Source organism: Podarcis tiliguerta (genome assembly GCF_965153285.1).
Source record: "Podarcis tiliguerta genome assembly, chromosome: 14".
NCBI lineage: Eukaryota > Metazoa > Chordata > Lepidosauria > Squamata > Lacertidae > Podarcis > Podarcis tiliguerta.
In genome coordinates, this window is record NC_139547.1 from 17,676,459 (window position 1) to 17,701,320 (window position 24,862).

Genomic DNA, 24,862 nt, shown 5'->3' on the forward strand with positions numbered 1-24,862 from the left:
AAATTAAAGGCATGGACTTATTTCCCCCCCTCCCCCCACCACCGCCTCCTTAATCTAAAATTGAACCCTTCCTTTGTGGGTAACACATGCAACAAACCTAATCTGGGAATGGAGAGAAAATTGGCATGATGTTTCTAAGAGCACAGAGAGGGTGTTTGTGCTCTTTGCAGGAGAAACCTTGCATTGCACGCCAGGACCCTGGGGGAGTACAGGCTGCCAAATCAAGTGTATATGAGGCATGAGAGGATCTCCTATTTTCAAGCATCATTTTGCAGCCTGCATAGCAGGAACCCGCCTGGCTGGGGACAAGTGATGGCGGGGAAAGGGAAGAAAAGGGCTCAGCAGAAACCCAGAGGGATCCCCCTCTGCATAGAGCTGTGTTATGTAGGAACTCGGCCCACAGAGGATGAGGTAGACTGGCAGTGGAGCACCTTTGCTCCTGCAGATGTTGCTGAACTCTCATCAGCCCTAGCAAGCATGGCCAATGGCCAAGGGTGATGGGAGTTGTAGCTCAGCAACATCTGCCAGGAGCAAAGGTGCTCCACACCTGGAAGGCACCATAACCTATGGTTACCAGATTTTTTCCAGTGAATCTGGGGACACTTTTTTTTTTCCTTTTCTTTTTTTTTGAAACTGAGTAGCAACAGTGAGCCAGTAGTGGGGATGGCATAGCTGTCAACTAACAGATTTGAAAATAAGGGATCAGCGGCCTCGAAAAGAAGGGATCAGCAGCCAAAATAAGGGATTTTCCGGGCACAGGTATGTTCCACTTCTGAGCCCCTCCGAGCCAAAGGCAGAAAGCCCAGCCAGCAGCCAAACGAAGCCTCAAGTGGTGGTTCCCACAGTGCAGCAACCAGGCAAAGGGGATGCAGCAAGGAAAAGCACCGTCACCTCTCCACTGGGAAGCGCTGAGCAAAGTTGAGTCCCCAGGCAACGCGGCCGATTTGATCGGCACAAGGCATGCAAGCTCCACCCCCCAGTCGTTCTTAGACTCCTTATTGGGTGAGCAACGCAGCTAAGCAACACAGTTGGAGCCTCCCTCCTCCCTGACTGGCAGGGAGGGAGGGAGGGAGAGGAGCTGCTTCCTTTGAAACCCGGGAAATTTAAGGGATATCATCAATAAGGGACAGCAGCGGGACATGGCGCTGGGATAAGGGAGTTTCCCGCCAAATAAGGGACGGTTGACAGCTATGGGGGATGGTGAGGCAAAAGACTCTGGGCCCAAGCACACATGCATATTGTATGAAGGTGCAAAGCCCTTCTTTCGCACCCTGTGAAACATAAATGCGCAGTTTAAAAAACTGGGCAACGGCTCGCCACCCGCCCATAACTCCCAAGCCTTCCCCAATCTCCTTCCCCCTTTGTTTTGACAGATCAGGGAAAGCTTGGGAGTTGCGGGAGGGCGGGCGTTGCCTAGGAGGGGCCAGCCTGGTAGTGCAGGTGACTCTGGCTGGCTTCAGGAGCTGCTCGCTGCCGCCTGCTGCCGTGGCGCAGGGAAAATGCTGGCGCCATGGCAGCGAGCAGCTCCAGAAGCCAGCCAGAGCCAACTGCGCTAACAGGCTGGCTCCGGACTGCTGAGGCTGCCGCGGCCACATTTCCCGGGGACAGATTTGCAAATCTGGGGACATTCCGGGGACAGAATTTGGCCGGGGACAGATCTGCAAATCCGGGGACGCCTGGTAACCCTACCATAACCTTTATACAGTGGTACCTCTGGTTGCGAACGGGATCCATTCTAGAGGCCCGTTCGCAACCTGAAAAGAACGCAACCCGCGCCTGCGAACGAACAGGTCACGATTCTCCACTTCTGCGCATGCACGTGACGTAATTTTGAGCGCCTGCGCATGTGCGAGCAGCGAAACCCAGAAGTAACCCTTTCCGGTACTTCCGGGTCGCCGTGGGACGCAACCTGAAAACCTGCAACCTGAAGCAAACATAACATGAGGTATGACTGTACTTAGGTAAGAAAATTTTAAAAAGAGCCCTGCTGGCCAGGCCAGTGCCCCATCTAGTCCAGCATTCTTTTCTCACAGTGGCCAATCAAATGTCTATGGGAATTCTGCAAGTGGAATTCTGAGTGGAAACAGCACTCTCCTCACCTGCAATTCACAGCAACTGTCATACTTTCTCCAAGAGTGGAGGCGGAACATAAGCATTGTTGCTAGTAGTCAGCGAGAGCCTTAAACTCCATCTTAAAAACAATTCCAACACAGATGCATATTCAGATACAGTGGTACCTCGGGTTACATATGCTTCAGGTTACATACGCTTCAGGTTACAGACGCCGCTAACCAAGAAATATTACCTCGGGTTAAGAACTTTGCTTCGGGATGAGAACAGAAATTGGGCTCTGGCGGCATGGCGGCAGCAGGAGGCCCCATTAGCTAAAGTGGTGCTTCAGGTTAAGAACAGTTTCAGGTTAAGAACGGACCTCCAGAACAAATTAAGTACTTAACCCGAGGTACCACTGTAATTATTTTAAGTTAATTTAATTTATTAGTTTTATACACCACCCTTCATCATAAGATCTCAGGGTGGTTGGCAGAATACAGGATAAAAACAAGTAAATAATTAAAAACAAAACAGCAAAACAGTAACTTTTGGCTTGGCTGGTTAGTATATTTGGGTGTTTCTGGTGCTGTTAAATCGGCATTTTCTGCATTATTTAAGTTCTTTGCAGCAGCTTCAATACTTTGATGGCATTTCTCGTTCCATTAAGGGAGCCCATACTTGCATTCAAATTTGCTTTTCACGCCCACTGGTCGGGGGCGTCTGGGTGGAAATCGAGAACAGCACTTTTCAGAAGGTAGCAACAGACTCTTTTATGACACTTTCAGAATCTTCACTCTTTGCTCAAAGGGAACAACCTTCAGAATATGACTTCAGGGAAGGCTCTCTAGACGTCCGGTAAACACACGACACGGCCATCTAATCAAAGACATTTATTGTTTGTGGCATTGCAGAAGAATCCCCAGAGCCACTTGAGTCTTTCATTATTCAGCAAGGAATTTGTCATAAAGGTTAATAATAGGACTGCCAGGCAATTAAATAAGTCTTGTCAAATCAATAATAAAAGAGTTTAAATTGGTCAATTAAATCTGCATAAGCTAGTATATGAGGGGGGAATTGTTCTGAAGCAGGGGAGAGACACACAAAGACTTTCCAAATTCTTAATGCGCATGTGTCCGTTGAGGAAGATGCCATGGTAGATGTGGTGCTACCTCTGGGATGAATGCCTCTTCTGAGAGTCACATTAATCCAGAGTGGATTTGATTTAAATCAAATCGATTTCAATCACTAGTCAGTAAGACTTGATTTAAATCATTCTCAGACTCATTCTTGCTGGTATAATCTTAATATTTACAACCAGATGAAGGTTTCATTTTTGGAATAATAAATTTTCAGAGTAGTTTTTACAGTTGTGTTGAAAATTACTGATTTGGTTACACTATTAGAAACACATAGACACAAAATCGTGAAATTATTGTGAGGTTTAATAAGTTAACTGTTTATCTTTGGACAACTTTTCTGCTGTACTTTATTGGAAGGAGAAAAATAATCATTTCCTTAATAACAATTTACAAGATTTATTTAACTAAAACAATAACATTATAGCATATGTATCCATGTTTGTTAACTGATGTGGTTAAACAGTTTTTTTAAAAAAAACAAAAACCCTTAGACTGAGGTTTAGCACACATGAAAAACCTAAAACAAATCCTTATTTCCTGGTGAATAGCCTTTGGACTATAATGTAACTTAAACAGAAAACTATCTTTAGAAAGATTTTTCCTCCAAAAGCATTTTATTTTTAAAATCCGATTTAAATTTTAAAAATCCAGTTTTTTATTTTTAAAAAATCATTTATTTTTATCCACCCTGCATTAAACATTATGTTGCTAGTGTAGTTTGTCTCTGTATAGAAGTTGTTTTTAAAATAAGTATCTGAGGGGGAGTGGCAGTGGCGTAGCGTGGGGGGTGCAGGGGGTGCCGGCCGCACCGGGCGCAACATCTGGGGGGGGGCGCGCTCGCACTCGCAGCTCTCTGCCCCTACCTGGCTCCACGGGTTAGGGGGCGCAAATTACTTGCCTTGCCCCGGGTGCTGACAACCCACGCTACGCCACTGGGGAGTGGGAATAAGCTGGATCAGGACTTGCATGCAGGGATAGAGAGAGGCCCTTACTATACTCTCACAATCAAAATCATCCTACGGCATAGGCACCAACCCTATGGGCCACCCCCAAAGTATGTGGCTGAGCCCACCCAATCATGAGGGGCCAGGACTCCCTGAGCCTCCCCACGGCGTCAGCAGGCCTCGCAGCCTCCTCCCGATGTGTGTGACATCACACATGTGTGTTGCACACGTGACATCACACGCACACGACGAGCCCCCCCCCCATGTCAAGCGGAACTTGGCGGCAGTGTCCTACACATTAAGAGGAAAGGTCCCATTAACAGCAATGGGAAAGGAGGCAAGCAGAGGGGGAAGATTTCAATCAGGACCACAGTGATGTCCAAAGTTTCCCTCCTGTTTGGTCCCAATCCAGTTTCCCAAACAAACTATTTCCCTTTAGGAAAAAATAACTGCACAAAGGCAAACTACCGGTTGTACCAGCGCTAGTTGTACTCAGTGTAGACCCATTGAAATTAATGATCTCAAGGTAGTTGTGGTGATTAACCTTAATGGATCTACTGTGAGTAGGGTTAGCGTTGGATACAGTCCTCTGTGAGAAACATCACATATAGCTTTGCCATCAGCTGGTGTCTTCCAACTAGCACTGGTGCCTATCCTGTTCTCACATATTCAGCCCTCAGTTTTGAGGACCCAAATATTTTCAAACATAAAGCCCAAATAACTCTCTTTCCAGAAGAAAAATAGCAAGCCTAGGGCTTATGACTTTTCAACAGAATATGGCTGCCTGCCTGAATGTCTTAATCCTGTGCTGCCAGCCATGGCAGAGCTCAGTGGAAAGAGTAACCAGCCCACCAGCAAAGTCTCAGGGGGGTACTTTCCTGGAGGCAGAGTCCATATACAAGGTCCAGTCCAGTGCTAAGGTCAGGAGTATCTCAGTTCACATAGTCAGATGATCCGGGGATCAAGAAACCCGAGGGTCCAAGGTCACACGAATCAAGAAGCAGCAAGGTCTTAGTCAGGAATGACAAATGTTGTTTCCAGCAACTCACTGAGGCTGCAAACCCTGCTTAAGAAAGCTGAAGCCAGCTGGTTCTCATCAGGAGCAAGAAGGCTGATCAGCAGCAGGTGGAATCACTTCGCCTTCTGCTCCTTCAGGCTGCTGTTCAACAGGTGAAGCCAACTCCTGGCCCATTAAACTGAATATTTTGCAATACAGTGGTACCTCGGTTTTCGAACATCTCAGAAGTCGAATGTTTTGGTTTCCGAATGACAAAAACCCGGAAGTAACTGCTTTGGTTTTTGAACGCTTTTTGGAAGTTGAACGTGCCACAAGGCTTCCGTATGGAGTTTTCCATAAGTAAAATGCTTCGGTTTTCAAATGCTTCAGAAGTCAAACCGTCTTCCAGAATGGATTATATTCGAAAACCGAGGCACCACTGTACTGATTCCAATTGCTGAAACAGGACACTTTTGTCAAGACTGCCCATTCATTCCAGTAAAAATAACTGTATTACTAGGATAGGTATTTTGTCTAATTGTGATACAACGCAACTGAACACTGCATCGCAGGAGGCTATCTTAAAACAAAACAGACCACTGGGCCATGTAAGCCTGTATTGCGACGCTCTGACTGCCAGGAGCAATCTAGGTTTCTCATGCTGAAGTTTCGCACTGTACCTGCTACCTAAGCATTTTCACTGAAAATGCTTTGAGCTATGGCTCCCAAAATTTATTTCCTACCCCAATTTTCTGGAAATGATTCTGGCTGCATTCAAAAAGAGGCTTTCCCTTTCCAAAAGGCATAAAGAGAGCACTTTTATAGAGGCCTTAAAAGCATCCGAGTGTAAATAAGGTGCTACAGGCAAGCTAAATACTCATCTATAAATCAACAGAACAGGCCCTTCCTTCCCCCATTTCTGTTTGCAGAATGGACACACACAAAAAGCAAACCAGCCTTTTCACATGCAAAACAAGAGCAAAGGACAAACAAAAAAAACACACAAAAAAACACCACAGGCTGTCAGGTTTGGCAATTTCATTCTTCTAACTACCACTCCGCACACAAAAATCCTAGATAATGACACGCCGAAAGAACTCAACGTTTTCAAGTTAGCTTTGGCGAAAAGATGCGAAGAGAGTTGTGTGCAAAGAACGAATGAACGATAATTCAAGTGAAAGAAAGAAGATTGGACAGGGAAATGGGAGGAATTTTGCAGAATTATACTGCACCGTAACTTGTTTTGGGATACCTCATGGGAAGATATTCATAAATAACTATAATTTGTATACCTTGGGTTGTATGCATATAAAATACCCAGAGTATTTTATTTATTTATTGCATTTCTATCCCACCTTTTTCTTCCAGGGGGCTCAAGGTGGATACAAGGTTCTTCCCCTCATTTAATCCCCATAACGGCCCTGTGAGGTAGGTCAGGCTGAGAGTGAGGCCCAAGGGTACCCAGTGAGCATCATGGCTATGTGGGAATTTGAACCCTGGTCTCCTAGGTTCCAGTCTGACACTGGACCACACTGGCTCAATGTACACCCATTGAAATAAATGAACCTAAATTGACCACGTCCATTCACTTTAATGGGCACATTCTGAGTAAAACTAGCACTGAATACCACCCATTATAAAAACAAAACATTATTTGACACAAGCTTGAAATACATTTGGATGCTATTATTTTAGTTCTGTCTTGAATTCCACCTCAGCCTACCACATACTAGTCAACATTTTGGGGCAAGGATGTCTAGGATTGGTTTTTCTTCTTTTTGCAAGAGTAGCCTTCATGGCTACTGGCTATCTGTGAGGTAACAAACTTTGCCTCAAGGGTCAAACCCTATCTGCTGACTTCGGTGTTTACTGTTACATGAGTGATGTATCCACAAAACAGAGAGGTAAAAGCATTTTCGCAAACTGAACCAAGTTATTCATAGTCAGCAGTGCTTTTAAGGTCAACCAACTTTCTCCAGGAATCGAGGAGCGCTCTCACATTAGCATCACCTACAATGGTTCTGGAATCCTAAATGAGAATCTAACAGAAAACAGAATTAATCCTGGCTCGTGTCCACAAAAAAACCCCACAAAATGTGAGGGGGCCATTAGTTTGTAGCAGGCAGGCGCTCCTTCTACTGTGTGCTCTGGAACCATGTTCCAGTGGCTAAATGGCCATAGTGATTGGTCACAAGTAAAAACATGTGGAAAAAAGAAGAGGAGGAGGAGTTTGGATTTGATATCCCGCTTTATCACTACCCAAAGGAGTCTCAAAGCGACTAACATCCTCCTTTCCCTTCCTCCCCCACAACAAACACCCTGTGAGGTGAGTGGGGCTGAGAGACTTCAGAGAAGTGTGACTAGCCCAAGGTCACCCAGCAGCTGCATGTGGAGGAGCAGGGAACCGAACCCGGTTCACCAGATTACGAATCTAGTGCTCTTAACACCACACTGGCTCTATAATGCCATGGCTGAGCATGTTGGGTTTTTTTGTGTTGTTGTTGTTTTTGCATGCAGAAGGACCCAAGTTCAATACCTGAGTTAAAAGTCAGCCAGGAAAAACTTTTCCTTGCCTGAGACCCTAGAGAGCCACTGCCAGTCAAGATTATACAATACTAGGCTAGATGAAAAGAGCATCAGGCTGGACTATCTAACTGAAGAAAATTACTGCAACATACCACGTTGCTGAGCTGGGAAAGGGACTCAACCCTATAGCCCTATGCAGACGTCCAGATGACGCACACCAAATGCGTAGCAGGAGAGAGTGGAAGGAAGAGTTTCATCATGGCAGTGAGACCTAACCCTGACCGACTCCTGGATGTCTATAGCAGGAAAAGCTAACCTGTAAGGTAAAAAAAGATTTAAAAAAACAACCTGAACGGTTATGTCCAGTCAAAGGCGACTATGGGGTTGCAGTGTTCATCTCGCTTTCAGGCCGAGGGAGCCAGCATTTGTCCACAGACAGCTTTCCGGGTCGTGGCCAGCATGACTAAACCACTTCTGGCACAACGGAACACAGTGACGGAAACCAGAGCACACGGAAAATGCCATTTACCCTCCTGCCGCAGCAGTACCTATTTATCTACTTGCTTTCAAACTGCTAGGTTGGCAGGAGCTGGGACAGAGCAATGGGAGCTCACTCCGTCGTGGGGATCCGAACCGCCGACCTGCTGATCGGCAAGCCCAAGAGGCTCAGTTGTTTAGACCGCAGCACCATCCCTGTTCCCCTGGATGTTGATGGACGACAACTCCCATCATCCTCAGCTAGCATGGCCAACTAGGTGGTCATTTCATTTATTTTATTGCGTTTATAGATTGCCTTTCTGATTTTAAGGTACTAAAACAAATGCATGATATAAAATGTAAAATTGGCCCTGGGACACACATTGTCTGTCTGTCTGTCTCTCTGTCTATCTGTCTGTCTGCATCTATGCTGCCTTTGCCCACATCCATTGCTCTCTTTTTCCTTCCAACAGGGCAGATGGTGACAGTTAGCACTGGAACTGAGGTGGGGAAGAACCTGACTGGACCAGGCCTCCATGTTGTCACTGCCTGCCTTCCTTGCTCTCGTCTTCCTTCCCACTGAGCATATGATGGCCAAAGGCCCATGTGGTGGAGGAGAAAGCCAAGCATGAGCAGGCCTCAATGTTGCCTTTGTCTAACCTACCTACCTTCCTTCCTTCCTTCCTTTCCTTCCTTCCTGATATTGACCATTGGCCCTGTGGTGCTGGAGCAGTTCCCTTGGCTGTCCCTGGTGCTGTCCCTTGGCCGTCTCTCTTGCTCTTTTCTTCTAGAAACATCTGGAGGGCCGCAGGTTAGCCATGCCTAGTCTACCTGGAAGCTACACATGTACACTTGCATTTGGAGACCCACCTGTTGCTTCCTTAGACAAATGGGAGCCAGGAGCCCCTGCTGATCTACTGCAAATCACCCAAAGATCTATGAGTAGATCCCAACCTGCCATCTGTCCTTCCCACCCACGCTCTAAACAGACCAAAAAGGCAAACAGGTTATCTTTGCGGGGTTCTTTGCTCTACCGATTGTCGTGCGGAAAAGATTTCAGGACCTCATCTTTCCAACAGTGAGAAACCGCCTCTTCAAATCAAGCCTAAATGAAAGCAAACACCCCGAGGCTCCAGCTCTACAGGCACTAAGATGGGATGGAATAAGCTCCATTGAACCCAGCAAGATATTTTTTGAGCCAATATACCTACGACTGGGCTGGGAGGAAGCAGAGCAGTTAAACCAAAAGCAGCAGCAGCAACAACGAATAATAAAAATAAAAAGTCAAGCTAGAATATTTAATTAAAAACAATGGTACAAAGAAAGTTGTTAAATAGTGTGCCACTCTGAGCACCAAGGGAGGGACACCATAAATGTTTCAAAGCGTCTGCTAGGAAACCATGTAATTAAACATTTTCTCCTCTCTGCTGGTTTTAGTGGAATAAGTGATGTAAGTGCCTGGGGCACTGAATGTCAGGTGGATAGTCTGCAGAACCCTGCAGCATGTTCTTAAGCAAAATTATGATTCCCCCCCCCCCAAAAAAAAAAACCATGGATCACTTCTGCACTATACATTTAACATACGATGATACCTCTGTAATACTCATGGCTTCCCTCAGAAGAAACCTGGGAAATGTAGTTTTTTAAGGGTGCTGAGAGTTCTTAGGAGATCCCTGTTCCCCGAGTTCCCGGGGAAGAGGGATTGATTCTTAAAGCACTCAGGGAACTGCAGCTCTGTAAGAGGAATAAGGTAAAGGTAAAGGGACCCCTGACCATTAGGTCCAGTCTTGACCGACTCTGGGGTTGCGGCATTCATCTCGCTTTATTGGCCGAGGGTCATGTGCTTCCGGGTCATGTGGCCAGCATGACTAAGCCGCTTCTGGCAAACCAGAGCACCGCACGGAAACGCCGTTTACCTTCCCGCCGGAGCGGTACCTATTTATCTACTTGCACTTTGACGTGCTTTTGAACTGCTAGGTTGGCTGGAGCAGGGACCGAGCAAAGGGAGCTCATCCCTTCGCAGGGAACTGAACCGCCGACCTCCTGATCGGCAAGTCCTAGGCTGTGGTTTAACCCACAGCGCCAGCCACGTCCCTGTAAGAGGAATAGGGGTCTCCTAACAACTCTCAGCACCCTTAATGAACTACAGTTCCCAGTATTCTTTAGGGTCATGATGGCTGAAGTGATATCACAGTGCTTCAAATACATAGTGCGGTTGTGGCCCCTGGTACATGTGCACAAGAAAAAAAGACTGTTCTGCAACTGGGGGCGGACAAATCTGCCTTTTTCAGTTTCTCTCAGTTGTTATTTTTTTCCAATCCTGTGTTTACTTCACTCCACTTCTGCATCAGTCTGCATTTTTTTAAAAAAATGCACAAAATTCATATAAATTTTCTGCACTTCTCTTATTATACATGCATTTTGTATGCATTTTGATTTAATATACACATTTTTGCAAGCAATTTATCCATAAATGCATATCTGTGCACTTTCTAATATACGCATTTCTGTATGCATTTATTTTATTTTATTTTTAATGCAGAACTGCATGGCAAAATTCAAGAATTTGTTTTGCAGGGGCTGTGCCAGAATGGCAACTAGACATTCAGTACTGGCAACTGCAAGCTTGGTTTAAGGAGATATTTGGCACTTAGCTTATATAACTAAGTTTCTAACAGCGTGCAAACAAACATAAAGCTTTCAAACCACACACACACACAGAGGGAGCCCGTGTGGTGTAACGGATAAGAGTGTTAGAGAGCTGGATTCGAATCTGACGGAGGACCTATTGATCTCTGGTACCAAGGTATGACTGTACTGCCTTAGAGGAAAAGGTGAGATAGAAATGTAACAAAATAAGCAAATAAATACATCTGAGGAGGGCGGATCTAAGCTGGGAGGCCTTTCCTGATCTTGGGCCAACAGTTAATAAAAGCTTTGCACATTTGTCATCTATTTCAAAAGGAGGGGATGAGCGAAGTTGGTGTTCAGGAACAACTTTCTCCTTCCCCTTGGGAGAAAGCTGGCTGGCCGTCTCTCCCCGCTGATCAGAACTGGGACTTCCTTAAGTGCTGTTTAAGCACTCCAGAGGGCCTGTAGTACAAGGCAAGCATTCATTTATATTTAAACAATGGTAACAGAGAAGAGAGAAGACTGCTGAGCTTGGCGCTGCAATCCCTGCAAGAAATTCTGGCAGGTAGCTACAGTAGCTGTAAAAGGCTTTGGGTAAGGAGCAGTGCCGGGGGGGGGGGGGCTAGGAATTGAGCGGAAAAGCAGGGAGAAAGTTGGAGAAAGGAAACAGCAAGGAGATTGTAGCAAAGGAGAACTGCAGACAAAAGGGAAACGGGAACAGAGAAAAAGAGAGGCAAGAAAAAGTAAGGTAGCATTGCAGAACTGGGCAAAAGTTGAAAAAAAAGTCTATGTTTCCCAAGAATTAATAAAGCCCACAATATCCTTGTATTTGAACTCAGAGGCCTTCCATTTTCCTGGGGGTTGGGGTGGGTGATTTGCTATTGCACCAACTAATCCGCTTCTTAAAAATAAAAATGGTTTTCATCATTTTGTAAAAAGGCAAATGTATACATCCTAACACATGAGGAAAACACATGCCACCCGAAGCACATTGATTCAGAGCACCAACGCCTGATTTTAAAGCACAATAAACCCTGCTGTGCAAACCTACAGCTCAGCTGGCAGCGCATGAGACTCTTAATCTCGGGGTTGTGGGTTCGAATCCTGCATTGGGTGAAAAGGGGGTTGGACTAGATTACCCTTGTGCTCCCTTCCAACTCTACAATTCTATGATTCTGTGATAAGATCAACGTATGCTGCCTTGGGTTCCTTGAAATATGGGCTATAAATGTAACCTACGTAAGTATATACTGTATATTATGGCAAAAATCTGCCACCTTAAAACAACTAACTGTCTAAATTAGTGGCATAATTTTGATGTGCAGTACAATGCGGGTGGTGCTGTGGGTTAAACCACAGAGCCTAGGACTTGCTGATCAGAAGGTCGGCGGTTCGAATCCCCGCGACGGGGTAAGCTCCCATTGCTCAGTCCCTGCTCCTGCCAACCTAGCAGTTCGAAAGCACGTCAAAGTGCAAGTAGATAATTAGGTACCGCTCCAGCGGGAAGGGAAACGGCATTTCCGTGCGCTGCTCTGGTTCGCCAGAAGTGGCTTAGTCATGCTGGCCACATGACCCAGAAGCTGTACGCTGGCTCCCTCGGCCAATAAAGCGAGATGAGCACCGCAACCCCAGAGTCAGTCACGACTGGACCTAATGGTCAGGGGTCCCTTTACCTTTACCTTACAATTCTGCTACGGGTTTACTCAGACGTACGGTCCAATGGGCCTTACCCCACAAGGCAATTTTTTGCAGGCTATTCAAACCTGGTTAAGGAATCACCATAATGTCTGCACCGCTCCTCAAAAACTGAGCCTAATTTAGGCCTCTGTAATAAAAATTATATGCCCAGATTTAAAAATCGCTCTCAGCTGCTATAAAGCTCTGAAAACGGGCATGCATCAAGAATGTTCTGGAGCCTGTGTCTCCTTTTTTAAAAAAGGAAAAAGCTGTAACACCCCCCCCCCTTCACTCTCCTACCCTGTAAATCAAAAATGTCAGTAGAAATTGCTGCCCTTTATCACAAGTTATGGTTTTGCTGACAGTTTTAAAATTAAAAGCTATATCACTGGATGACTTGGAGTAACGCATGGCTGGACTCAACACACACACACACACACACACACACACACAGGGGCAGTTATGAAGTTCCTAGGCAGAAAATATTTCTGTTCACAGCCTCTTCACTCGCTCATGCTAAGTTGGCAAGATCTCAGCAAAAATATTATTTTGCAAACTGGCAAGTCTTTTCACTCGCAACTGAGCCGCATCGCAGCTCATATTTCACGTGATAGAGCACCCTGCTTGAGCTCCAAGGACGAAGTTCAGTGGATTTCGGGACGTTGTTGGATGGTTTGTGCTAAAAGCCAAGTCACAACGCTACAACAACAGCAATACAATAAATCCGTATTTGAGCTTCTTGTGGACAATCCCATGCAGAGGTGAGAACTCTGTGATTCCTAGATAAGACATGACAGGTCTCATCCAACTGCTCCTAATATTTTTTTTAACTAAGAAGATTCTCATACTGCCTTTCAATATGAAACTGCAACAATGGCATCTGAAAACACAGCAGAATGTTTTCCGAAAACATTTTAAAAACTGAATAGGAACATAGGAAGCTGCCTTATTCCAAGTCAGTCAATTGGGTCCATCTAGCACACTACTAGGGACCATCTAGCTCACTACTAGGGAAGCGGGTGGTGCTGTGGGTTAAACCACAGAGCCTAGGACTTGCTGATCAGAAGGTCGGCGGTTCGAATCCCCGTGATAGCGTGAGCTCCCGTTGCTCGGTCCCTGCTCCTGCCAACCTAGCAGTTCGAAAGCACATCAAAGTGCAAGTAGATAAATAGGTACCGCTCCAGCGGGAAAGTAAACAGCGTTTCCGTGGGCTGCTCTGGTTCGCCAGAAGCGGCTTTGTCATGCTGGTCACATGATCCAGAAGCTGTACGCCGGCTCCCTCGGCCAATAAAGCGAGATGAGCGCCGCAACCCCAGAGTCATCCGTGACTGGACCTAATGGTCGGGGGTCCCTTTACCTTTGCCTTTAGCTCACTACTGTCCACACTGGCCGGCAGCAGTACTTTGGGGTCTCCAGCAGTAGACATTCCCAGTTCCGCCTGGAGGTGCCAGGAATTGAATACCTGATACCTTCTGCGCACAATGCAGGTGTTCTACCACTGAGCTATGGTGCGCAAAACACAAAACCAGAAACTGCAGAAAAGGAGGGGGAAAAATGTGCTAACAAATTGTACAAAAGCCTAATTAAGTGAAGAATGGTTTAACCTGCTTCTGGAAGGACCATATTGTCTTCTAAAGGTGAGCATACCAAAGTTCTAAGGCCGGTCCTAGACTTCATGAAAGTTGACCTAGGCTCCATGTACAGTGGTACCTCGGGTTACAGATGCTTCAGGTTACAGACTCCATTAACCCAGAAATAGTACCTCAGGTTAAGAACTTTGCTTCAGGATGAGAACAGAAATCGTGCGGCGGCGGTGCAGTGGCAGCGGGAGGCCCCATTAGCTAAAGTGGTACCTCAGGTTAAGAACAGTTTCAGGTTAAGAACGGACCTCCAGAACGAATTAAGTTCTTAACCCGAGGTACCACTGTAATTATTTTAAGTTAATTTAATTTATTAGTTTTATACACGACCCTTCATCATAAGATCTCAGGGTGGTTGACAGAATACAGGATAAAAACAAGTAAATAATTAGAAACAAAACAGCAAAACAGTAACTTTTGGCTTGGCTGGTTAGTATATTTGGGTGTTCCTGGTGCTGTTAAATCGGCATTTTCTGCATTATTTAAGTTCTGTTTTAAACTATTAACTCCTTGAACCTTGGAAAATCAGCTAATAAATGCCTTTCATAATACTTCCTTGGTTATATTCAGCACAAAAGGCATCAGTTTAAAGTATCCTACCATTGGGTGTAGACAGTAACAGAAACATGATTGAAGAATGAGATATAAACATACCGTATTTTTCGCTCCATAAGACGCACTTTTTTCCCTCCTAAAAAGTAAGGGGAAATGTGTGTGCGTCTTATGGAGGCGAATGCAGGCAGGAGGCAGGCGGGAAAAGCCCCCAAGAGCCGCACACACGGTCCATGGGCTTTTCCCCAGGAGGGAGAAGGGACTGACACAGCCAGTCAGTCCCTTCTCCCACCTTGTAGAAAAGCCCTCAGGAGTCGCACACCCTTTAAAGAGCACACGGCTCTTGGGGGCTTTTCCCCAAGGAGGGAGAAGGGACTGACCGGCTGCCCTTCTCCCTCCTGGGGAAAAGCCTGCAAGCGCCGCACACACGCCCCACGCGGCTCGTGAAAGGGAGCGCTGAGCAGAGCTCCCTTTTAAAAAGGGGGGGGGGGGATTTCTTGAATTCCCCTTTTAAAAACTAGGTGCGTCTTATGCAGCGAAAAATACGGTATATTGAAATCAAACATGTGTAAGACATAGCAAGTTCTGATGAGTTGGGTCTTAAATTTGGAGAAGGTGGTGTCATTTGGGATGGTGCCAAACTGTTCTTCCCAAGCTACCCAGAACCATAGGAAGCTTCCCATTACCAAGTCAGACCATTCATCCATATAACTTAGTACTGTCTACCCTGACTGTCAGCAGCTTTCCAGGATTCCAGATTAGGGTCTTCCCCCAACCCTATCTGGAGATGCTGAGAATTGAACCGGGGACCTTCTGCATCCAAAGCAGACCCACTTCCACTGAGCTACAAGCCTTGCCCATTCATTCTCAACAGACCTGAACCAACTGCTTGCAGAGAGCTTTTGGTATTAGGCCAAGGGCCACAAGAAATGAGGCTGGAGGCCACATGTGGTCCTGGGGGGGGGGTACCCTAGCCCCACCCTTATGCCCAAATAACAGTCCTATGTAGCCCAAAAATGCACCTAGAAGCCTAACAGGTATATTATCTCACTTTTATTGCTCTGAGTTGTAGTCAACTAAGTCTTACTTGGAGCAGACCGACTGAACATGTTCAGCTTAGTTAGCTGCATCCATTAGTTCCAATGGGTCTACTCTGAGTAGGACTAAGATTGACTGCAACCTTATGTTTCTTGTTTCATAACAGGGGGTCAGCAAACTTTTTCAGCAGGGGTCCAGTCCACTGTCCCTCAGACCTTGTGGGGGGCTGGATTATTTTTTTTGGGGGGGTGAACAAATTCCTATGCCCCACAAATAACCCAGAGATGCATTTTAAATAAAAGCACACATTCTACTCACGTAAAAAAACTCTGATTCCCAGACCATCCGCGGGCCGGATTTAGAAGGCAACTGGGCCAGATCCAGCCCCTGGGCCTTAGTTTGCCTACCCATGCATAAGACCAAGGAAGATACAATAGATGGTAGCCAATCTTAGTCCTACTCAAAGTAGACCTGCTGAAATGAATGAGCATGGCTGACTTACATCCGTTAATTTCAATGGCTCTACTCTGAGCAGAACTAACAATGGGTGATCCAACCCTAAGGCTGGAATCCTACACACACTTACTTGAGAGTAAGTTCTGTTGAACTCAGCGGGGCTTACTTCTGAGTAGTCATGCATAGGCTTGCACCTTAGATTGCCATTTGCAACCCATCACATTTTGCTTAATTACCAAACATGACTCTCAAATTGAAAGGAATTATGGCCTGAACAAAATTTTATTGAACCACAGAACCCAGAGAAAATTCAAATGATTGCACAATTTCATGAAAAAACAGCCACACCTTCATGAGTTTTTGTGTAGGCTGTATTTAACCTGTCTTTCATTTCATGTCTCACCCTTAATTTAATGAGAGAGAAATCTCAGTCTTTACAAGAACACATATTTAGGCTTCCTACACACTTTAAAATTTTATTACAAACTTCAGCATAACTTGGAGATGAAGAAAACTCTGTTGTACCCAAGACTTCAACTGTTCTGGATCAAAAGCAGAGATAGAAAACTCTGTAAAATTTTGTGATCCCTTCCTAATCACTAAACATGAGAGATCAAACTGCAGGATCACACACACAAACTATGCCTTACATGAAAGTTTCCCAACCACACAAGCTCAGCATCGCAAAAGACTGTTGTTGAACCTACATGATTTCCATTTTTAGAAATGCATTAATCATTTCATTAAATTAATCAATAAAACAATAGATGCAATCGTAGTCAGATCTATAATTGTTCAGTTTTCCTATCTCTAGGAAGTCCCTAAAATTAGTATGTTGTCAGCTTTCATAGCCTTTCACCCTTTAAAATCTGAGCAAGGGAAATTTGTGTTATGAAGCTGGAAAGTCTTTAAATATTTTAAGAATCATTCCAATCAAAATAAATTTCCAAGTAGGGTTTTGAATTTGTTTTAGTATAAAACGTTTAAAACACGCTAAGGCTGCAACCTAAGTAAAGTGATTCAGTGGGACTTACTTCTGAGTAGTCAACATGCATAAATGTAAAGGGACCCCTGACCATTAGGTCCAGTCGCGGATGACTCTGGGGTTGCGGTGCTCATCTCGCTTTACTTGCTGAGGGAGCCGGTGTACAGCTTCCGGGTCATGTGGCCAGCATGACTAAGCCACTTCTGGCGAACCAGAGCAGCACACGAAAACGCCGTTTACCTTCCCGCTGGAGCGGTACCTATTTATATACTTGCACTTTGACATGTTTTTGAACTGCTAGGTTGGCAGGAGCAGGGATCGAGAAATGGGAGCTCACCCCGTCCTGGGGATTCGAACCACCGATCTTCTGATTGGCAAGTCCTAGGCTCTGTGGTTTAACCAACAGCGCCACCCACGTCGACATGCATAGGATTGTACTATAAATGCATTTTATTTTATTTTTCAATCACAGCCATGTATTTCGCACAACTACCGTATTTTTCGCCCTATAGGACGCACTTTTTCCCCTCCAAAAATGAAGGGGAAATCTGGGTGCGTCCTATGGGGCGAATGCAGGCTTTCGCTGAAGCTTGGAGAGCGAGAGGGGTCAGTGCGCACCGACCCCTCTCGCTCTCCAGGCTTCAGGAAGACATCCGCAGCCTAGGCAGCCCTGCGGGAGGTCCCGCGGGGATGTCTAGGCTGCGGATAGCAGCCTGGTTCCCGCAGCGCCGGGCGCGCTGAAAGCAGAGCGCCTGGTGCTTAGGGAACACATCCGCAGCCTAGGCAACCCTGCGGGAGTTCCCGCAGGGCTGTCTTGGCTGCGGATAGCAGCCTCGCGCCGGGCAGACATCCGCAGCGTGGGGAGCCCTGCAGGAGTTCCCCGCAGGGCTCCCCACGCTGTGGATAGCAGCCTGCCGCCTGGCGCGCGGGACACCCTGAAGCAGAGCGCCCCACGCGCCGCGCAGACATCGACCAGCCCCACAAGCTCGGGGGACAGCAGGGAGGCGCAGCGCCGCCATCCCGCTGTTGCTCGACCTGGTTCGGTTTCCGCGACCAGGTTTTGGGGGGGAAATAAAGGGGGGGAATTCCTTTATTTCCCCCCAAAAAAACTAGGTGCGTCCTATGGGACGGAGCATCCTATGGGACGAAAAATACGGTACTATGGCCGCTGGGAAAGAAAAATATAATACAGCACGGGAAAATTAACGTGGTGTGCCTTTTCTGTTTAGTTCTGCTTTCTAAATATGTCAAATGAACATGCTAAATTGGTAAAGACAAAGTGAAACTATCCCAATTCAATCCACCGCTCCCCTGAAAACCCACTGGACATGGTGGGACTTACTCCAGAGCAAACATGCATATAGTAGGTTTGTGTTCTATGCCAGATCACAGCATCTGATTCTGGAGTCGTCCTTTCCAACTATAGAATCTTTGATAACTGGTTAAAATTAAAATGCTCCTGATCTCAATTTGAGAACTCTCATTTAAAAACCTATAGATCAGCTGCTGGAACAACAAGATTTCTGCTCTTGTGAGGTCTACTTTCAATTAAGAATAGGAAAAACAAAACCGTTCACCATTTTGCTTTTCTGCATCTACTCACTTGGCTTTTATGGAGATAAAACGAATTCCACCTTTTAAATATTCTTTAAAAAAAAACAAGACATGAAAACATAGGCTAGGAAGTATCCATTTCATCATCTTTTCATCAAATATTGATTTTAATTAAAGATTTAAAGCTTTCCAATTAAAAATGGATCTCCAGGCCAGTGATCTGTTTTGGACTAATCGTCATGGTGCACTAAGAGAACTGGCTCTGCTTCAACCTTGGCAGATTTTTAAGGGTCATAAAACAGGTGAACACCAAGATTCTTCCTTGATTAACAGCCTGATCCTAAGTGTGTTTACTCAGAAGTAAGTCCCAATGTGTTCAGCTAGTAACACAGCATTAGGATTGCAGTTCTGAAGACCAATCCAGTAGGGCTAAGTCCTTCCACGGAATTCAAGAGGATTTGACCCCAACAATGATAGCCCTAGACTTGTGTTAAATCGTTGAGGCTTTTGTTCTATTAAGGTAAAGGTAAAGGGACCCCTGACCATTAGGTCCAGTCGTGGCCGACTCTGGGGTTGCGGCACTCATCTCGCTTTATTGGCCCAGGGAGCTGGTGTACAGCTTCCGGGTCATGTGGCCAGCATGACTAAGCCACTTCTGGTGAACCAGAGCAGCGCATGGAAATGCCGTTTACCTTCCCACTGGAGCGGTACCTATTTATCTACTTGCACTTTGACGTGCTTTCAAACTGCTAGGTTGGCAGGAGCAGGGACTGAACAACAGGAGCTCACCCCGTTGTAGGGATTAGAACCGTCAACCTTCTGATTGGCAAGTCCTAGGCTCTGTGGTTTAACCCACAGCGTGTCCCATGTTCTATTAGAGACCCTTTAATTAGGCTGCCTGTTCCTGAACTTTCAGAGGAAAGAATGCTGGACTCCATCATGGCGAATGGACTCAGGGATGATGGAGTCATAATCCAACAACATCTGGAGAGAATCAGCTGGCCACACCTAGGGAGAATTCCATCAGAAATGGGAGAGAAAAACCACTATAATCTACACGATTGCCCATAGTCTGGAACCCAAATCATGCAAGCCAATGCAAACTACAGTGGTGTCCCGCAAGACGAATGCCTCGCAAGACGGAAAACCCGCTAGATGAAAGGGTTTTCCGTTTTGGAGGTGCTTCGCAAAACGAATTTCCTATGGGCTTGCTTCGCAAGACGAAAATGTCTTGCGAGTTGCTGCAATTTTTTTTCGCTCCCCACCCCCTTTTTCTAAGGCACTAAGCTGCTAATAGCCTTTTAGCAGCTAATCCGCTAATCCCTTAAGCCTTTAATAGCCGCTAATAGCCGCTAAACCGCTAATAGCGCTAATCCGCTAATGGGGTTGCTTCACAAGACGAAAAAACCGCTAGACGAAGAGACTCACGGAACGGATTCTTTTCGTCTTGCGAGGCACCACTGTACTGTTGTGGTTTTAGTCCATAAATAATTTTGTTGTCTTGTGCATGGTTTTCATGTTTTCCTTCCAATGAAATCCATTGAATTACATAATTAATTGAAGGAGGAAATCTTGGACACATCAAGAACCAAGTGTAAGAAACCAATTTTGGGGGAAATGGACTTAAAATGTGTCTCAATTTGTGGCTGATTTCGTAAAAATTTGGAAAACCGATAAAAACAATGTGGCAAGAAATAATAATAATAACATGATTAATTATATTAGTTTTGGCCTCCCCAGACACTCTAGGCGGCTTCCTACAAAATATTAAAATACAGTAATGCATCAAGCATTAAACAAATGGCTTTAGATACCTATTGGGTCCATAAATTACTATATAGCAAATATTCAACACAAAAAATAGCGACAATTTCTTGCTGACAAAGGACAGCTGGACATATAAAGGGCCCCATTACCTTCAGCAGCTTAGGGCCTCATCAAACCTAAATCCGGCCCTGCTCCAGATGGTGGCGATGTCAGGTGCCATCCTGGTGCCCAGGTATCTTCACTTGGTTGCAAGTGGCCAATAGTCAGGGGCAAAATGCACCTGGCACCTGGCTAATTTCGAGCACTGTGTACAAAGGTATACAAATGTACATTCATTGCGCCACCCCCATTTGCTTCTAGCCCCACTACCCCTGGGTTGTAACCCCTGAAAGGTTGCCTAGAAGAGAGCAGTGGCGTAGCGTGGGTTGTCAGCACCCGGGGCAAGGCAAGTAATTTGCGCCCCCTAACCCGGGGCAAGGCAAGTAATTTGCGCCTCCCCCCGGCACTGTCCCTCCCCCAGATAGTCCCTCGCTCTCTCTCCGCACCGCACGCCTGGCACCCTCCCCTCCACAGTGGGCGGCGACCCGGCGGCTCGGATCGGATTCGCACAGCCAGCACTGCAGTGAGAGAGAGTGAGTGAGCCAGGTAGGGGCAGAGAGCTGCGAGTGCGAGCGCCCCCCCCCCAGATGTTGCGGCCGGTGCGGCCGGCCCCCCCTGCACCCCCCACGCTATGCCACTGGAAGAGAGTGTGGCCCTCGGGCTGGAAAAGGGTTTCCCACCCCTGGCTTGAAAGGGGGGGGATGTTAAGGAGAAGCTTGATAGGATATGGATGGGCAACCTGTGTCAGGGATAGAGGGAGGCAATGGTGCTCCTAGGCCACAGCATGAGGGAACATAGGCTATGCTGAAGCATAGAGTTGGAGTGAACAGCTGGTGACATTTTCCAGGCTACACTGCTGCCAACTGGCTCAATAGCCAAGGCACTGAAAGGCACCAAAACCTGGAAGAACCACAGAAGAGGCTGGCTGCTGGACCAGGCCAATGGCCCATCTAGTCCAGCATCCTGTTCTCAAAACCTGATGGCTGTGGGAAACCAGGGAGCAGGACATGAGCAGAACAGCTCTCTTCCCACTTGTGGTCCCCAGTAAAAAAGGTAAAGGTAAAGGACCCCTAGATGGTTAAGTCCAGTCAAAGGTGACTATGGGGTTGCGGCGCTTATTTCGCTTTCAGGCCAAGGGAGCTGGCATTTGTCCATAGACAGCTTTCCAGGTCAGGTAGCCAGCATGACTAAACCGCTTCTGGCACAATGGGACAGTGTGATGAGTGCCAGAGCTCACGAAAACGCTGTATACCTTCCCGCCGCAGCAGTACCTATTTATCTACTTCCACTGGCATGCTTTCGAACTGCTAGGTTGGCAGGAGCTGGGAAAGAGCAACGGGAGCTCACTCCGAGGTGGGGACTCAAACCACCAACCTTCTGATCAGCAAGCCCAAGAGGCTCAGTAGCTTAGACCAGAGCGCCACTCGCGTCCCTGGTACCCAGTAACTAGCATTCAGAGGCATACAGTGCTGGAGGTAACACACAGCCATCATGGCTAGTAGTCAACCAATAGGCTTCTCCTCCATGCCTTTGTCCAATCGTCTTCTAAAACCAAAGTGCCACCATCCAAGCTTTGGAAAACATGTGACACACTTGGCATAAAAGCTGGCCCATACTGCAGTAACAGTTTTCAAACACACACACACTCGTCACAAATACTCTCTTCCCTGCCCCCAAAATAATAATTATTAGAAGACAGAAGGATAAAGTTAAGGCAGAATTGATTTAGGTTCCATATCCATCAAACCTCCTGAATTCTAAAAATGCATGAAATTATGAAGTTAGTGCAGTAATTGCCTCCCATCAAAGGAGGATATGAAGGTCTGAGGTGGTTTTTTTGGTCAATGGTTTCAGAACATAATCACAAAAGGCCAACATTTTGGGCTCATACAAATGTAAAGGCCAGTGCCTACATTTCTCAATAGCTGCAGGAGGCTGGCTCCTACAGATTTTCTTCTGGACTCAGTGCCAGTCCTGTGGATCAGTTTTGTCCAAAGCAATGGAGGAGGAAGTGGATTGCAAAGTTGCCAACTTTTTGAGCATCCCCCGTTCTCCTGCCTTCTACAGATACCTGATCTGCAGAGATTAGCAGCTGGCAACTTTCATCCTTTCCTCGCACTAAAAAGCTCCAGCTGCTAGTTCCTGCACTTCAAGCACGTACAAGAAAAGAACAGGATTGGGGTTTGTTTTTAACTTATGAGTTGGCACCCGTAAGGGGACGGGCCTATTATCTCAGATGGCAGAACACATGTTTCCCATGCTGAATATCCCAGGTTCCATCTCCCTCACCTTCAGGTTTCCAGAAAGAGATCAGATTGTGTGAAAGATGACACCCAAAGGGCCAATCAGAACAGACAAAAGAACTGGATATGTCAAGGAAGGATTCTGGGGCTGCCTGCTGCCTGGGTCTCCGCTAGAGCATTATAAATGTCCCCCCTGTGGATGCATCCGTGGGAACATCAGCATGCCTACTCAGAAGCAAGCCCCACCGAGTCCAGCGGGGCTTTCTCCCGAGGAAGCCTGCAGGCGCCTGGAACCTTAGTAGCAGCAACGGGCGACAGTAACCAAGGGCGCAGATGGAGAGGGCCGGTGACACGGCGGCGCTTTCCCCCCGGGGGCCATCCCTCGGGGTGGGGGTGGGGGGACACCCCTGCGGGGTGGCCGGTGTGCGTGTGTATGTGCGAGATCGCACCGGTACCTTCCGAGCCAAGGCGTTTCTGTCAGCAGCAGCAGGAGCAGCAGCAGCAGCAGCGCCCACAGCTACTCACCGGGTGGATTAACAGCCGCCGGCGTTGCCATCTTGTCTCTGGAAGAACTAAGATAAATTGCGAGCTGGGGGCAGCTGGAGGGGGCTGGCTATAAGGTGGACCGAGGAGGAGGAGGGCTGATGCTCTGCTGCGCAGCCCAAGGAAGATGGGGAGGGACGGGTCGGTGCCGCCTCCCCGCCCGCAGCCACACAAAGGCAGGCGTCCGCGCAAGGGGATCCGCGCGCGCGGCGAGGCTGGGAAATGCAGCTCGAGGCGCGCGGGCTGCTTGCGCGCGGTTAGCCAAGATGTCTGATCTGATGAGAATCCCTTTTTTTTTTTCCCTCTCCCTTTTTTTTGCAATCGCTTCTGCACATGCTCAGCGCGCGCACACCCCTCCCCTCGCTGCCCACCTCAGTCCGAAGTGAGCATGTGCCAAGGAGCCGCACATGTGCGCTGGCCAAGTGAAGCTGCTGCCCTCACTCTGCGCCCTCAGCCTCGCTCGCTTGGGTACCTCTGCCTCTCCATCAAGGGCGCACGCTGCCGCTGCGGGTCATATGCCGCTAATACGCAATAAAAAAATAACCTCAAACGCTGTAACATTTAATAAATTTACTGTAGTGTCATTACTTACTGCTAAAGTCCTGCTGATTTTTGTTCACCCCGTAGTAAAAAAAAAAAAGTATCAAATGCAGAAAACATAATGCAGTGGTACCTCAGGTTACATACGCTTCAGGTTACATACGCTTGAGGTTACAGACTCTGCTAACCCAGAAATAGTGCTTCAGGTTAAGAACTTTGCTTCAGGATAAGAACAGAAATCAAGCTCCGGTGGCGCAGCAGCAGCAGGAGACCCCATTAGCTAAAGTGGTGCTTCAGGTTAAGAACAGTTTCAGGTTAAGAACAGACCTCAGGAACGAATTACTTAACCTGAGGCACCACTGTACAGACGGTTGTGTGCGAGCGCTATACCTTTGAAGCACATTCTTCCCCGCAAAGAATTCTGGGCACTGTAGTTTACCCCTTAGGTAAAGGGACCCCTGACCATTAGGTCCACTCGCGGACAACTCTGGGGTTGCAGCGCTCATCTCGCTTTACTGGCCGAGGGAGCCGGTGTACAGCTTCTGGGTCATGTGGCCAGCAGGACTAAGCCGCTTCTGGCGAACCAGAGCAGTGCACAGAAACGCTGTTTACCTTACCGCCGGAGCGGTACCTATTTATCTACTTGCACTTTGACGTGCTTTCGAACTGCTAGGTTGGCAGGAGCTTGGACTGAACAACGGGAGCTCACCCCGTCTCGGGGATTCGAACTGCCTACCTTCTGATCGGCAAGTCCTAGGCTCTGTGCTAGGTTGGCAGGAGCTGGGACCGAACAACGGGAGCTCACCTCGTCGCGGGGATTCGAACTGCCGACCTTCTGATCAGGAAGCCCTCGGCTCTGTGATTTAACCCACAGCGCCACCCGCAACCCCTTATGGAGTTGCAGTTGCCATCAACCCTCAACAAACTACGAGGCACAGAATTCCTTGAGGGGATGAATGTGCTTTAAATATAATATGCAAACAAGTAAATTAATATCATTAT

The 24,862-nt window shown here is 47.0% G+C and overlaps 1 protein-coding gene across 4 annotated transcripts in view; it reads right to left on the reverse strand.

Moving 5' to 3' along the window:
- Nucleotides 1-24,539, reverse strand: part of ARNT2 (aryl hydrocarbon receptor nuclear translocator 2) — a 147,332-nt gene extending 122,793 nt beyond the window's left edge. For 3 of the 4 annotated variants that reach the window (XR_014504571.1, XM_083412001.1, XM_083412000.1), the window contains exon 1: nt 23,303-24,539. Coding sequence is in view for 2 of the 4 variants with exons in the window: in XM_083412001.1 (XP_083268127.1) it covers nt 23,303-23,333 (31 nt within the window). In the remaining 2 variants the exon portion in view is untranslated. Of the gene's footprint in view, nt 1-23,232 lie in introns of all 4 variants that reach the window. The other variant, XM_083412002.1, reaches the window with a different exon arrangement.
- Nucleotides 24,540-24,862: the final 323 nt, after the last annotated feature.